General features: G+C 54.5%; 2 protein-coding genes across 4 annotated transcripts in view; both read right to left on the reverse strand.

Moving 5' to 3' along the window:
- Positions 1-1,543: 1,543 nt before the first annotated feature.
- LOC127038407 (tyrosine-protein kinase Fer-like) lies at positions 1,544-10,464 on the reverse strand. The gene is made up of 9 exons (XM_050931000.1): positions 10,198-10,464; positions 9,297-9,425; positions 8,827-8,880; positions 3,654-3,772; positions 3,468-3,562; positions 3,079-3,202; positions 2,695-2,852; positions 2,115-2,237; positions 1,544-1,686 (listed from the first exon to the last, which is right to left on the reverse strand). Exons 1-9 carry the CDS (start codon positions 10,462-10,464, stop codon positions 1,544-1,546), a joined length of 1,212 nt encoding a protein of 403 aa, XP_050786957.1.
- Positions 10,465-13,965: 3,501 nt separating this feature from the next.
- Positions 13,966-16,122, reverse strand: part of ARHGEF2 (Rho/Rac guanine nucleotide exchange factor 2) — a 118,232-nt gene continuing 116,075 nt past the window's right edge. For all 3 annotated transcript variants that reach the window (XM_050930660.1, XM_050930661.1, XM_050930662.1), the window contains one exon: positions 13,966-15,939. In XM_050930660.1, coding sequence (XP_050786617.1) covers positions 15,854-15,939 — 86 coding nt within the window. In that variant the 3' untranslated portion in view covers positions 13,966-15,853. The remainder of the gene's footprint in view (positions 15,940-16,122) is intronic.

Genomic DNA, 16,122 nt, shown 5'->3' on the forward strand with positions numbered 1-16,122 from the left:
TGATCTAGCTTTACTTGGTCCTGCCTCAGTGTATGGGGCAGGATGAGATGATCTCTCGAGGTCTCTTCCAGCCCTACATTGCTATGATTCTATGATCACTCAGCCTCTTATCTTTGCCAGATGAGAAGGTGGATCTTGGCAAGACATTAGCCAGTTCAGAGCCAAACATTCCCAACATTGTGGGGCGTGGTGGGAAGGATTTGGAACAGATGTTCCTGATAAGATTCAAAAACCTCTACGAAGCCGTGTTTTTTTCCCCCACGTATCACACCATTAAGCCTGCGGAACTCATTGCCACAATGGATCGTTGAGGTCAAGCAGTCAGCAGGATTCCAAAGAGGAAGCCAGATAGTCTAGGTATATTTAAACCTGCCACAGAGCATAAGGATGGACCCGCTGACCTCTGGAAAGCGCTTCCAGCCCTGTATTTCTGTGATTTATACGGCTAATGAGACCAAACAGAGGTATTATAGCTCATACTAAACATCAAGAGATTGGAAGGGCTATAAACCTTTCTTTGTCAGCGCATAAACCAACCTCTAATTACTGTGGGAAAAGTGGAGATTTCTGCAGGGGAAGGTTATTCCTACCGCAGGGTTCTTGCACTTTTCTCTGAAGCGGCTGGGGCTGGCCAGTGCCAGAGACTGGATGCTTGGCTAGATGGCCCTTGGATCCATAGGCACCATCTCCATGGGGGGTCCAGGACTTAAGCACCCATGGAAAAAAAAGTGGGTGCTCAGCACCCATCAGTCACAGCTGATTGGAGGCGCCAATGATCTGCTGTTTGGGGGCTGGGAAAGGCACTTGGGGGAGGGTGGAAAGCAGCAAGCGGGGACCTCGGGGAAAGGGTTAGAGCTGGGGCGGGAAGAGGCAGGGTGAAGGCGGAGCCTCAGGGGAGGGGGCGGAGCAAGGGCAGGGCCTTGGGAGTAGAGGCGTGGCCTCGTTCATGGAGGTGAACCCATGCTGGAGTCCGATGTTCACAGAACCACTAAATCCACAGGCCAAACCCAGACCAGAGCAGCAGTGATCAGGACTTCACAGATGACAACGAAGCAATGCCCAGGCCCGCGCTCGCCCAACCATCGTCACATTGTTACCTGCATTCGGAACGTCTCCATCGGCTGCGCAAGGAGCTCTCTGTGCCGCATGCCTGGATTGCTCAGCCCTTGCGGGTTTACACCCTCCTTCAGAAGTGGAGACAACATCTGAAGTTCAGGACAAAAAAATCACCAGCGTTCCTCACCGATGAGCTGATTGGGAAGCAGAGTTGGTGCCTAGCCTGTCCAACCGGCTCAGGGGGGAATCATTTTGACCTTCGCTGCAGCCAGTCGTTTGGCAGAGGAGCTCTGATTGGTTAATGGCAGCATGTAAGGGAAATATTTAAAGTGGGTTCAAACCACCAGCCCTTCTAGGAACCAAGTTCCAAGTATTGAGATGAAGGGCCGGGGGGAAGGCCTGGAGCAAAGGCATTGAGAGGCTTTATATAGATTATTTCAGGGGGGAGGGTGGATACATATTACAAAGGGGAAGTGGAGGCCCGTGGTCACTCAGAGTTCCAGTGGAGCTGTGTCATCTCCTGATGGATGGCGCTGAATTTGGGGCGCAGGCTGGGACTTGCTTCCCAGCATCTCAGCATCACGTCGTAAACTTCCACCGGGCAGCGCGGAGGAGCTCGCATGCGGAAACCTGCCAAGGCACGAGAGGCTGGATACACACAGCACAGGGGGCCGGTAGCTCTGCGGGGGGGGCTGGGAAGTAGAGCAGGAAATAGTCTTATGTACGGGACGGAGGTACGTTATGATTCTCTGAACCTTGAAGTCTTTAAACCATGATTTGAGGACTTCAGTAACTCAGACATAGGTTAGGGGTTTGTTACAGGAGTGAGTGGGTGAGATTCTGGGGCCTGCGTTGTGCAGGAGGTCAGACTAGATGATCATACGGGTCCTTTCTGACCTTGAAGTCTATGATTCTATGATCGTCAGTACTGCAGCAGAGCCAGGAACTGAACCTGGCCTCCTGAGCTTTAAGCACATGGCCACCCGCCCCCCTTAGCTCAGGGATGTGCCCCTTGTCCAGGACCCGTGCTGTGAGAAATGCCAGCTCATGCTACTTGCCTCGCTCCACCTGGTTCACCACCTGTTGGTTCGACATGCCAGGGTAGGGGGCGGCCCCCAGGCTGAAGATCTCCCACAGTAGGACCCCGTAGCTCCAGACGTCGCTCTCCGTCGAGTACCGGCCTGCCATCAATCCACACTGAGGACATTAGTGAAGGGGGCCCAATCCCATAGCCCTTTGTCATGCGATTGGCAGGGTTACCCGTGAAGCTAGGGTAGCCACTGACGCATCCCCAGAATACAGGACACTCCAGTGGTGTCGTCCTGAATGAGAAAAGTACCGGCATTTCCAGGACTCCCTGCGCCCACCCCTGCCTGGAGCATTCTGCCTTCACCAGTGAGATTACACCCAGGAGGGCGGATCAGCCCGCTCTGCACCAGAGCTTCCTCCCCGTGTCCAGCTGCTACCAGACAAACCCAGGAGAAAAATTGCTCCAGTCCCTTCAAACTCCAGTAGGGTGCATGTTGTTGGTCTTGACCAGCCTCCCCTACCCCAGATCTTCCTGGACCCAGGCCCCTTCCTCCTGCCCCGACTGCTGTAAAAGCTCAGGGAGGAGTGAACTGTTCCCGCGCCCCTGACCGTATCTCAGAGCCTCCGGCACTGTCCACTTGATGGGAATGTGCTTCATTCCTCCCTGGGAGGCGTAGACGCCGTTGGCCTCCTGCCGCGACATGCCGAAGTCACTGATCTTCAGCACGTTGCCTTCCCCCACCAGGCAGTTCCTGGCTGCAAGGTCCCTGTCGGGAGAGGATGGAGGGCTAGTCGCACCCAGGCACTGGCTTGATACTCCCTGCATGCAGCAGGCAGGATTGGCCAGCCGGAGAGCTAGACACGGAGCTTTAGTGCTGGACTTTGTTCACTCTTCAGGGCAATTGTTAACCCTCTGGGTGCCCGGGGTGTCACCTTAGTCTCCCAGCAGGTGCAATTCTCCGTGCTGCAAGGCGGGGGGGGTCTCATCCATACCTGTGGATGCAACCGTTGCTCTCCAGATAGGCCATCCCTGCGGCTGCCTGAACTGCAAAGTGGATGAGGTCTTGAACCCAGAGCCGGCTTCCCTCGGAGCGGAGGAACGATAAGAAATCCCCACCTAGGTGGAAGGAGAGAGAGAACGAAAGAACAAAAAAGACCCAGATGATCCGTGCCCCTCACGCCAATTCACCAGCTATGGCTGGATTTCAATCTGCAGTCAAACGCTCCTTTCGCAAGGTTTTGTGCAGGAAATAGGGCGTGCTAGGTGGTAACATTCCCAACCCTGCTGCACAGGCCTGACATTGCACCCAGGAGGCAAGGTGCATTGGGGTCACAGGCGGACATGCAGAGCATGCTGTTATGCAGCGAGTTCTCCTGCTCACCAGACACCAGCTCCATGACGATGAAAACAGGCTGCTTCCGGGCACAGATGCCAATAATCCGGACGACGTTCGGGTGGCTGTAGCGCCTCACGATCCTTAGAAACAGGAAGGAGCAGAGGGATAAGCCACTGAGCCGACAGGCAGGACCCTCGCCCATTGGTCCGTCAGACCCCATTGCTGGCTGACCTGGCTTCCATGAGGAACTTGTGCTTGGTCTCTGGGGCCAGGTGCTCTCTGCAGGTTTTCACAGCCACAGGGGTGTTGTCATATGACAGGCGGCCGCTATACACCTCCCCGAAATTCCCCTGGGGATGGAGAAACAGTGGCTGGGGCAGTGATCAGGCAGCAGAGCAAGGCCTGCTCTGCATTACATGCCAAAGGGAAATCAGGCCCCACCTCTCCATAGAGAGAGCACAGCGTGTGCACCCTCCTCACTTGGCAGCATGCTGCAGCCACTCCCAGAACAAAAGGGCAGCTGTCTCCACCCACTGACGGAGTGCTTAGAAATGTAAAGGGTCTGCACACCCAATTCCTTCTCCTCAAACTGTGTCAGCGGTTCAGCCTGCAAGCTCTGAAGGCTGGAGTGCTTTCTAGCTGCCTGGGCCTCCCTGCTACACCTACCCCCCGCCAATATGCCCTTGCTGGGAAGGATTCCCCTCTAGGGATGAAAGGAGAGTCTGGCCCATTCAGTCCTTCTGTTCTCTGCAGGTTCCTAGACAGAGCCCATCACCTTGGTATCTGGGCATGTCTCCTTGCTTTCTCTTTTTAGTCTGCAAGCGAACCAGGGCCCACAGCACGGGTGGGTTTTTGTGCTGCCGACTCCTGTCCTGCAGACATCATCCTGACACCCGCCTGCTCATTTTGCAGAGGCCACTGAGCTCCCAGTGACATCAGGGCTGCACCTGAGATGCCAATCACAGCACCGAACAATAAATCTTACTGCTCAGCGGCTGTGTGGCCTAGCGGATAGCGCACTGGACTGGGAGTTGGAGGGGCTCCGGGTGCAATTCCAAGCTCTGCCACTAGGGTGACCTTGGACAAGTCACTTCCCCTCTCTTTGTCTCAGTTTCCCCATCTGCAAAATGGGTATAATGGTACCCGCTTCCTTTGCTAAGTGCTTGGCACTCTAAGGATGAAAAGTGCTAGATAAGAACTAGGGATTCTGATGTATGATCCAGATGTCCCACTGCTGCTGACTTGCCCAGGGCCGTGCCATGACAGACACCACAGATCCTTCCCACCATTATCCTTCCCTCCCCTTCCCTTAGCAAGGTGCATTACACTCCTGTCCACTCTCCAACCCCCTAGACCCACCGCCCCTCATCACTGCTCCGAGAGCCTTTTGCAGGCCGCAGCAGCACAAAACCATCAAATCAGTATTTCCTAACACAGGACAAAGACGGGATGGCAGCTGCTGTATGAAATATTCACGTCGCCCTGTGGTTAGTGTCATTATCTCAGTGCTGAGGACGTAGCGAACAAAAGGGACTAGGAAGTGAACACCTAAGGCAGATACAAGCACCACAGAGAGGTGTAACTTTTAAAGGGATTTCGTCCCTATGTTACTAGACAGGGCGGAGGCAATGAGAAGATACATTTACAGTTCCCTCTAGAGCATAGAAATATCGGGCTGGAAGGGACCATGAGAGGTCCTCTAGTCCAGTCCCCTGCATCGAGGCAGGGCTAAGTATTATCTAGACCATCCCTGACCGGTGTTTGTCCAACCTGCTCTTAAAAACCTCCAGTGATAGAGATTCCACAACCTCCCTGGCTAATTTGTTCTAGGGCTTAACTACTCTGAAAAAATCTCTCTTGCTGCAATTTAAGCCCGTTACTTCTTGTCCTGGCCTCAGTGGTTAAGGAGAACAATCGATCACCCTCTTCTTTATAACAACCTTCTAGAACTGTGGTCAAGTCCCGCCCCCCAGTCTTCTCCAGCCGAAACAAACCCAATTTTTTCAGTTTTCCCTCATAGATCATATTTTCTAATCCTTGAAATCCTTTTTGTTGCTCTCCTCTGGACTTAGGTCAGGTTTTTCCACGTCTTTCCTGAAACGTGGTGCCTGGGACCCGATGCAGCACTCTACCTGAGGCCTCATCAGTGCTGAGTATAGCGCAGGGGACGGCAAACATTTTGGTCCGAGGGCCACAGCTGGATATGGAAATCGTATGACGGGGCCCGTACCAGGGTGGTCACCCTGCTCCTGCCCTGAAGGGCTTAAAACAGCCCTGGGAAAGGGCTAAGGGGGTAGTGGAGGGAAACCAGGCTGATTGAGAGAAGCAGCCACAGCTGGGGCCACACCTCAATCAGGACACAGCTGGCCCTATAAGAGGGCTGAGGGCCAGAGGCTGTGAGAGTCTCTCTCTAGCTGTAGAGAGAGAAGGACCTGGCTGCATGGGATGCTGAGGAGGGTACCTAGGGTGGAGCAGCCCTGGGAAAGGGCAGAGTGAGCTGGGGAGCTCCAGCCTAGAAAAACCCCCAGGTTGCAGGCCTTGAAAAGAGCCCGTGAAAAGGTACAGGGGCTGCAGTGGGGCAGCCCAGGAATAGGCAGAGGCAGCAGGTCCAAGCCCCCTTGCTGATGAGGGGTTTACAGACTGCAGTCTGCCCCAGGGAGCGGGGGCTAGATGGTGACTGGCAGTAGCCACTGAGGCAAGGTGGGGATAGAGGGTTGGGGGTTCCCCTGGGTGGGGAGACCCAGACTGGGGGTTACTGCTGGGGCAGAACCCTGATGTAAAGTCACCGGGGTCCAGGAGGGACACAGGAACCAGCGGCAGGCGAGACACCAGCCTGCAGAGAGCACTTCTGGCTCAAAGAGCTGATTCCCAGGACGACCAGCAGGAGGTGCCGTGCCGGTGAGTCTCACCCTGCCACAGGGCCATGAATGGTCACAAAATTGGGGTTGGGGTGAGGGGAGGAGGTGAGGGCTCTGGCTAGGGGCGTGGGCTTCAGGGTGGGGCCAGAAGTGAGGCGTTCAGGGTGCGGGAGGGGGCTCTGGGCTGGGGCAGGGAGGGTTGAGTGCATGGGGGGTGAGGGCTCTGGCCTGGGACTGAGGGGTTTGGAGGGTGGGAGGGGGATCAGGGCTGATCTCATGGAAGCAGCAGCATGTCCCGCCCCCCCGGCGCTGGCTCCTATGCAGAGGCGCAGCCAGGTGGCTCTGTTGCACGCTGCCCTGTCTGCAGGCGCCACCCCTGCAGCTCCCATTGGCCATGGTTCCCGGCCAATGGGAACTGCAGGGGTGGCACTTGGGGCGGGAGCAGCGTGCAGAGCGGACCTCCCTGGCTGCCCCTTTGCGTAGGAGCCGGAGAGGGCGGGGGACATGCCGCTGCTTCTTGAAGCTGTGTGAAGTGGCCCCCAGACCCCACTCCCCAGCTAGAGCACCGGAGAAGGGCAAGACCCAGATCCCGCTCCCCAGTAGGAACTCGGGAGCTGTATTAAAACGTCTGGTGGGCCTGATGCAGCCTACGGGCCGTAGTTTGCCCACCCCTGGTATAGCAGAATAATTACTTCTCGGGCCTTGCTTATAATACTCCTGTTAATACTTCCCAGAATGATGTTCACTTTTCCTGCAACAGTGTTACAGTGTTGACTCACATTTAATTTGTGATTCACTATAACCCCCAGACCTTTTTCTGCAGTGCTCCTTCCTAGACAGTCATTTTTCATTTTGTATTTGTACACTTGGTTATTCCTTCCTAAGTGGACTATTTTGCATTGCCCCTTACTGGACTGCATCCTATTTAATTCAGGCCCTTTCTCCAGTTTCTCATATTTTACATACTACTGAGATTTTCAGAGGCTTATAATTTTGTCAAATTTGAGTGGAATTTCCAGGAAACAGGCACCTCAATGATCCCAGGGTGACTCTCCTGCAAAATACAGTCCCTGCTTCAAAGCACGGATGTGTTAGAGCTTTGCAATAAAAAGGTTGGAGAATTTTTAATAAGAGCAAAACAATCCCTAATCATGTTCTCGGAAATGGGTGAACCATTTTAGCTGCAACTTTCCAAAGAGATCAGCCTGAGGCAGATGCCCAGCATGGGAAATTTCACCACAAGTGGCTCAAGGTTGTTAAAGTTATATGCAACTGAAACCAGCGTCTTAGAGTAGAAAGTGCCGGACAACTTTAATTATAAGCATTGCTACCAGATCCACCTAGAATATTATAGATGCACATGGAGAAAACGCACCCCAAATTGAGGGGTGTAAGAGTAAATGCAAATCTGAGTCCCTGGCTCTGGAAGCTGAATCCCATCCCTGCGCCATCTGGAGCTCCAAACTCTAATGCTTTTACTTTTTAGGGTACTACCCCTTTAAGCTTCCAAATAAAAACCCCTCTGTGTGTGGAGAGAGAGAAGCCATTTGCTGAGTTAGAAGCATAGAAATCTCAGGCTTCAAGAACCCTGAGGGGGTTATCAGGGCCAGCCCCACATGCTGGGGCAGAATCAAGTAAACCTATATCAGCCCTGACGATGGTTTGTCCAACTTGTTCTTAAAAACCTCCAGCAATGGGGATTCCGCCACCTCCCTTGGACGCCCGTTCCCTGAGAGTTGGAAAGCTTTTCCTAACATCTAACCTAAATCTCCCTTGCAGCAAATGGAGCCCACTGCTTCTTCAGTGGCCAAGGACAACAACTGATCCCCACCTCTTCATAACACTCTGAAGATATTTGGAGACTGTCATCAGCTCCCCATTCAGTCTTTTTCCCCTCAAGACTAGACATACCCAGTTTTATTAACCTTTCCTCATAAATTGAGTTTTCAAAACTGCGTATCAGTTTTGTTGCTCTCCTCTGGACTTTTTCCAATTTGTCCACATCTTCCCTGAAGTGCGAGGACACAGGTCTCCAGCTGAGGCCTCACCAGTACCAAATAGAGGGGGATAATTACCTTCCGTGTCTTACATACAACACTTCTGTTGATACACGCCAGAATGATGTTAGCCTTTTCCCCAGCCACGTCACATTGCTGACTCGTATTTATCCGCTAGATCCCCCAGCTCCTTTTCAGCAAGACGACTGCCGAGCCAGTTATCCCTCCCATTTTTTTTTTGCAGTTGTGCCTTTGATTTTTCCATCCTACATCTAGAACTTTGCACCTGTCTTCACTGAATTTCATTTTTGCCGTAGCACGGTGTGGGATGCACACACTGTGCTCTCCCCGGGGGAATGGTGGGCCTGATGCTCATTTATACGTAGAGGCACAGAGAGGGGCAGTGACTCGCCCAAGGCCAGGCAGGCAGGAAGTGGCACAGGTAGGAACAGCACCCTGGTGTCCTGACTGTCAGCCCTGTCCACAATTAACATCAGGCTTCCTGGGTGGAGCAGTACGTGGTTCACAGCCAAGAACGGAGTCACTTACACTGCCCAGCAGCTCCCCCAGGACCACATCTTCATGGCTCAGGTCCCATTTGGCCTACAAAAGAACAAGGCACCAGACAATAAGGGCTGGAGACAATAGCGCTGATAGTTTGCGTGGTGGGGCTGATCCTGCTCGGGGGCAAAGTCCCCTCGTTGACTGTGGGGATGGGATCGGGCCCTGGGGGACAATGAGGGCTGACAAGGGTTGGAACAAACACAGAGAAATGGGCCTGATTCTGGGGCTGGCCCAAAATTTTCCATCCAAGCTGTTTTTCACATCCACTCTTATAACTTTACCCATGGGGGCCCCCATGCCCACCAAGGGGGTGTGGAGCAGAGGTTAACCCCTTATTACTGCCCCTGTCCCAGGCCCCTTCTCCCATTGCAAGTGCCCGCTGGATCTCTGCCATACCCCCCACCCACCGTCACCTGGCCGGGGGTCCCGGGCATGCAGCAGTGCAGTGGGCTTACCTTGGCGACCGGGTTCCGCAGCAGGAATGGGCACTTCGTGGTGAGCACCTGGCGGGATTGCAGATGGTGGTGGATGAGCGAGGGGATGGTGGGTGCCCCCACCCCTCCAGGCTCGAACTGGTACCTGGCCTGCAGAAGAGCCCAGATCAGTACAGAGCGAGCGGGGGGGAGGGAGGAAATCAGCTGGTTGGCACAGAAGCTGCTACTGGTAGACAAGGGGAGTGTAGCGGCCAGGTTGGATGGGTCTGTCTCAGGAGGGTCCCCAAATTTTAAAAACCATGGGAGGGAGCAGGGAATCAGCTGCCTTGAATGAGAGAAAAAGTACACTGCCCTCTGCTGGAATGAATCAGAACTCCACTGTGTCCGTTACAGGCCCTGTACTGCTCCCAGCCAGGGGGGATTCTCCCATAGCCAGGGGGCTGTGTTTCTAGACTAGGAGGCTCTGAATTCCAGCCCCACTGCTGCTGTGCACTTCTGAGTGGCAACAGCTGCGAAGTCCCAGGTGGTCACTGATTTATTACAAAACCCTACATTTGCATAGCGGCCTTTGTTCTATGCTCTAGATTTGGAGCCCAATTTTCCTTTATCCTAAGGCCCCCTTTGCAGAGCGATGGCTGCACGATGGGGCCAGCGAATCAGCATTGCCATTTTACAGCTGGGGAAACTGAGGCACAACAAGATCTAGTGACTTGCCCAGTCTCAGCCGGAAATAGAAGCCCAAGCCTGTTCCTCTTGGGCACTGCAAGTCCAGCCAGCAACTGCTGGAGGGATGGCCAGAGAGATCAATTCAACTACGTGAGCAAGCATGAGAACTTGCTTCAAGGTGATTAACCCTTCGGCGGGTTGGCATGCACAGCCTGCAGGGCTCACCATCACGTCCCCTCCCCACCGAGCTCCTCACCTTCCGGCATTGGATGATGAAATGCCTGCACTGTCCTCCGGCCAGCACCGACAGGACATGGGCTCCTGGCCTCCCCTGGCTTGCGCGGACCAAGAAATCCCCCTCGCTGGTCAGCAACGCCTGAGCTTCCTGCCTGGGGAGCGAACCGTGGTACCAGTCCTGCTGGCCAAGGGGCCTCTGGGCTACTGGCACCAGCGGCACTGGAGGGGGCAGCTTGTGATTGTGAGAGAACGGGAGAGAATCTGGGGTTAGCTGCTCGCAGGGCATCCATCGGGCCCAGCCTTTAAGAACTCACTTGGGTTCCTGCCTGGGAGAGGGGTTAGGGAGGCAACCCTAGAGATCACAGACCAGGGCAGTCTTCTCCACACCAGGCGCTGCCCCCTGCCAGCATGCCTCAGTCCTACCCTGCAGTGCCCACCTCCCTGGCAGGACGCTCAGGGACCGTCACCCCCACCCAGACACTCCCATGCAGGGGCCAGGCCATGCCAATGGACAGGGTGGTTCATTTGGGATGCGAATGCTTTTGCATTAAGTGGACCGAGACCTGCAAAAACTCCTCTCATGCAGCGGCTACGGTGCAGCCACCGGTAGAGACTAACTTTCCATCCCTGCTGCTACACGCTGAATCTGGAGCAGCAGCTGTTCCCCGTGGTTAACTGCAACTTCACTGGATCATGGGAACAGGGCCACCCAGAGGATTCAGGGGGCCTGGGCAAAGCAGGGGAGCTGCGGTGCTTGTACTCCCCCAGCGGCAGTCTGGGTCTTCGGCGGCGGGGGCCCTTCAGTTGCTCCGTGTCTTCGGCAGCACTGAAAGCCCCCCCGCTGCCAAAATGCTGCTGAAGACCTGGACTGCCGCTGGGCCAGGGCTCGCAGGGCCCCTGCAGGGCCTAAGGCAAATTGCCTCACTTCCCCCCCACTCTGGGCAGCCCTGCATGGGAATTCCTCCCAGCCCAACACCAGGGATTGAACCGGTGACCAGCAGAGCACAAGGCTCCATAACTCGAACTAAAGCTCCTTAACGGGCTCTGGCTCAGGGACCAGCAACACCCCCAGCTAAGCCTGCCCCCGGATCACTTATGGGTTCCTATGGGGTTTATAAGGGACACCCTTCTATGAGGCCTGCCTCCCCCTTGCTCTGCATTGTCGCATTGTACCCGGATGGGTCTGATGGGGCGCAGCCTGTCGTAAGTGCAGCCCCACGCGTATTTCTGGCACGAGGGGCAGCTCATCCTTCATTCCACGCAGCACCGGGCACCCATAGGCCCTCGTAACCCAGCATGGGAACCCGCCACCCGGCCACCCTCCGGGGAGCCTGTCCAGGGGGACAATGGGGTATTATGACATCAGCAGTCACATGAGACTGGACAGCCCCTGGAAGGAACATGTATGTTAGAGACATGCTCAGAGTTACACCCCCAACAAGAAGGGAGCACCGGCCCCACTGGCTCGGGCATGTAAAGCCAGGCCGGAAAACAGTGAGCGTCCAACAGCTTGAGGCTGAAGGAAGACTGAAGCTGCCCCCAGAAGATGTTTGTGTGTGTGGGTGGGGGTGTCCTAAAGGCAGGCGGGTCAGCATCGGGGACCTGGCATTGAACAGAGCACGCTGGAGGGGGCAGCCTCGTAGAGCGGACCCCGCGTGATGGCATTAACAGCGGGAGGCAGTCACATGATGCAGGCCCTTCGTTAAGAGCCATCGTGTCAATATACCATTCTATGCATTTAAAAACAATAGGGCCCGATTCTCAGTTATGTGAAGGCCCTTTTCCACCGCTCGGGTTGTGCCAGGGGACCTTAGAGTGAGTTTAAAGGGAATTTGGGCCCACTTTGCACTGCCAGAACGGTGGAGAGAGGCTTTAGACAAATCTCCCAACAAGAAGCAGAGCCAATCGGTTGTCTCCCAGCACCCCAGAGATGGGTATGGCTGTAGAACCCCGATCTGCTTTACGTTTCCCCACTGGGGCCGGCTGTTGGTGTATTGACCCTTCCCTAGGCTCGGCTCCTTCCCCTCTCGTTCTAGTCGGGTTTGCTAGAGATTAAGGCCGGAGCAATCTGGCCTTAATCTCTCTTGGCCTCCTAGTCTATGCCTCTCCCCCAGCCATTGTCTTTCTTCACCTCTATGGCAAGCTCTGCAGGGCAGGGACTGTCTCTCAGGCCCACGGTCGCTACAGCCCCTTGCGCAGCAGGGCCCTTCCCTCAGCTTGCATCCAAATAAACTGGAAGTGAGGCAAAAGACATGGAAACAGACCACGCTGCTCGCTGTTTATACTTCAGCAACATCTGGTTCTTTTCCCAAGCTCTCTCCCCGTCCCTCCATAAGCCTTTTGGCTCCAGGACGTATTAGTGCTCCTATCCCCTCCCCCCTGCTCTCCAGCCCTGGGTGGTCTGCTACCAGCATCAGATGGAGTGCCAGGAATTGTGCTTCAAAGAGCCCAGATCCTGCGCCGACAGGCGGCGAAGTCTCTCTGGCGGGTGGAAAGTTTTACATCACAAAAATCTCCTTCCCTCGGCCTCTGTCATTACAAACACACAAAGAGTTTGCTCTTGGAACAAGGGTCAGACCCCGAAACAGAGACCGAAGGCTGACTTCAGCTGCCAGTGGGGAGTGAAGAGGATCTGGCCCCAGCCAGAGATCAACCCCTGGAAAGCAGCAGGATGCCCTGTGGCTGGGCGACCTGCAGGGACTGACCCCCTAGAGCTTGGAGCAGGATCGCGCCTGCCTCACAGCCTGTAGCTGACCCAGCCGTGGTCTAGCCACTCGCGGGGGGACCAAGAGCCATGCACATCACTGCACAAGTGGGTGAGCAGATTCTTCCTGGATTCCACGGGGCAGACAGAGGCCGGCTCCTCCAGGGTTGCTCTGTGTCCAGCAGCCTCGCTGGACCTTGCCCCCCAATCAGCTGATCAGTCCAGTCCCCTGCTGGGAGATGATGTTGGAGCTGCAAAGTGGTACCCGTGCAGAACGCCCTGTGCGACCCCCAGCCTCCAGAAGGAAGCCCCGGGGTGTCTCGTGAGATGAAGATGCATGTTAGCCCCTCCCAGCAAGGTTATGGAACAGGCTTTGAGTGTCTGAGTAGCACAGGCCAGACAAGGGGTTGCTGTGGGCACTTCTGGCTTAAAAAACAAAAAAAGTCTATGGAAAACCCTAGGGGCTGCAAGCCCACCACCACAAATTAAACCGGAAACATCTTACATTCAATACAAACTGCCTGCCGGTTGGACTTTTCATCCCCAAATCTTGCCCCCATCCCCACCCCAATTACTGTGCCAGCCTTGTAAACTGGATTCTAGAGAACACGTCCACCCCACTCCACTCCACTCCTCCTAGATACTGCTCCATGCAGCACAGCGCCCCCTACTGCCACATTGGAGTGAGTCCAGGCTGACCCCCTGCAGCAGAGCACTGGAGTGAGGCATTGGGGTCAGCACTGACCCAGAGTGCCCCCCTTCTTCCCCCGTATCCTATAGCACACCCTCTGGCACTGCACTGGTCATCACTGACTGCAGAGCGTACCCCAGCTGAGCCACTGGCTCTGCCTCACGCAGCATTCTGGGCTGCCCAATACTGCAACGATTGAAAAGCACACGTCCAGTTTCCACCGGCCGATGAGCTCGGCGGAGGCTCCTCTTTGCAGGGTTGTAGCTGGCAACCCCCCAGCCTTCTGAATCTTGTGAGCAACCAAGACAGCCGTTAAAAATTCAGGAGAAGTTTCTCTTGAGCAGATCGTTTTGACTCGAGTAAATCCAGCACACAAACACACACATGGGGGGGTTGATTTTTTAATATTTTTTTTGTACAGTTAAATCAACAGGAAACAATAAACCAATTAAAACTCTTTTTGGAGTTAATTAAAAAAAATTCCTCCCTTGCAGCAACATCTTCTATTAATAGGTTTTATTGGCCAGCAGGTGTTTTTAAAAAATGATTTTCTGTGGTCAGACTTTCGAAAAACTCAAACCTTCCGGGACTATTTCAACATGCCCCAATCCCTGTTTTCCTCCTAAGATCCAGCCAGCAGAAGCAGATCAGCTGAATATTGTAAACACAAAGGCCAAGATGCTGCAGTGGTTCCTAGCGCATCTGCAAATTGATTTTGGAGTCACCCCAAAATGAAATGGAACGAGGCCACGTTTTTTCAGTGGGCCAATGGTCTGTGGTACCTGTACATCAGACTCCTTTAAGGGAGGGCTCTGTTGAGGACTCCCCAGAAAATGGCAACACGCAAAGTCAATCATCCCTCTGGGAAAAATCAGAGCCCCAATCTGTTCCCCCCCCCCCGCCCCCCCAGAACATCATTTTTTAAAAAAATTTATTTAATTACAAAGAACTCCAGCTTTGGTACAAAGACCCTGCCACCCGCTTTTCTGCTGCCCTCTGACACACCCCAGATCCCTTTGCTGGAGTTGCCTGATACATTGTGAAGCAAACAATGCAGCCAGGGCTAAGTACGTTCCCCCTCTTCCATCCCCACCGCACCGGCAGTCCCCAACACCAGGAGGGGGTTTTAAACAACTGCCATTCCCACGTCGGCAGGCAGGGGGCAACCTTGGGGAGGCCTTGGGATTTGGGGAATGTTCACGCTCATCTGTTTTGCAGGGGGCAGGAGGGGAAGTCCCAGGACAAGGAACAGTGCCCCCTCGCCCCAAGAAAATCTGGGAGAGGGCTGAACCCTGATGAGATCGCCCTCATTTCCAACTCCCGCATGCCATCCTCCCTTTAAATATCACATTTATGAGCCTCTGTTAAGTTTGCTTCTTTTAAAGGGCCAGTAGAACCACTGCTTATAAATTCCTGGAGACGGTATTTGGGGCAATTCACTGTATCATTAAGAGATGCTGCCCAGCAGCCATTGGAGAGCATCAAAAACAGAGCAGGCCACAGCGGGAGTCTGTTCCTTGCTCCCTCCCTTTGTTACACACCGTGCAGGCTCCTCCCCAGAGTGGCTCGCACTTGTCCTGGCTTCAGTCAACTGGGGTGAGTGACATCTTGCATAATTAACCAATTCAGTGCCGGACTTCCCAGCAGAATGTCCCTTTTGACTGCTGGATCTTCCAGATATTGTTGCTAGGCACCCCAGCGGAAAGGTTAAATCCTTCACCGCAACCTGCCAGGGGGCCCCTATAGTGTTGGCTTGTGTGTGTTTTCACACAGGCACATCTAGTGTGAGCTTCGTGCAACGTCACGGAGAATGGACCCAGACGGGAGGACTCATCCGGCTGGCGTCTGACAGAACCAGCCAGGGGGAAATTAACGTTTGCCCTGGATATCAGACACCTGTGGCTTCCTCCCAAGATCTGATCAGCTCCCAGCCCAGGGACGGCAAATAATCCGAACCCTTCCGGTCCCTCCCGCCCCAATAAACAAAATAAATAAATTAATCGGCTCAGGAAGCCGTGGCAAACCGGCCGCCCCCTCCCCAGGGGAAGGAATTAAAAAAAGGAGCTGTGGATCAACGAGTTAAAAAACATCCCATGAGCCCAATGTCCTGGGGCAGCTTGGGAACCGGGCCGTGGGCCTGCTCCCCCTCCATGATTTGGTTTGTATTTGGTGCTGTTTTTCCCAGGGTCTCTTCCCTCTTTTGGCCAGAGAAATCTGTGGCAGCAGCGTCAATCCCTTGGCAATGGGTGGGCGGAGGAGTAGGAGGGTTGGGGCCCCTCTTTAACTGTCCAAGGAACCGCCCTCTCCATCCTTGATCTCCTGGCTGCTCTCCACCTCCTCGGGAATGTCCTGCATCCTCAAAAAATCTGCAAGGAACCAAACACCCCAACTGATAAGTTCATGCATCAAGATGTCCATTAATTCATGGACTAACACCCCCTTCCCAAAGCACCAAGGGGCACAGCATCACCCACCCATACTGTACAGACAAGGAAACTGAGGCACAAGTGGGGGGAGGACTTGGTCAAGGTCACCCAGACCCCAGGACG

The sequence above is a fragment of the Gopherus flavomarginatus genome, chromosome 20 (genome assembly GCF_025201925.1).
Source record: "Gopherus flavomarginatus isolate rGopFla2 chromosome 20, rGopFla2.mat.asm, whole genome shotgun sequence".
NCBI lineage: Eukaryota > Metazoa > Chordata > Testudines > Testudinidae > Gopherus > Gopherus flavomarginatus.

Bases quoted from the DNA above. Each gene is read 5' to 3' on its own strand.
- LOC127038407 (XM_050931000.1), bottom strand. From the start codon at position 10,464: ATGCCCTGCGAGCAGCTAACCCCAGATTCTCTCCCGTTCTCTCACAAT. The intron at 9,426-10,197 runs GTGAGGAGCTCG...GCTCTTCTGCAG, and splicing joins TCATCATCCAATGCCGGAAG to GCCAGGTACCAGTTCGAGCC. The intron at 3,203-3,467 runs GTGAGCAGGAGA...CCTTCCACCTAG, and splicing joins CGTCATGGAGCTGGTGTCTG to GTGGGGATTTCTTATCGTTC.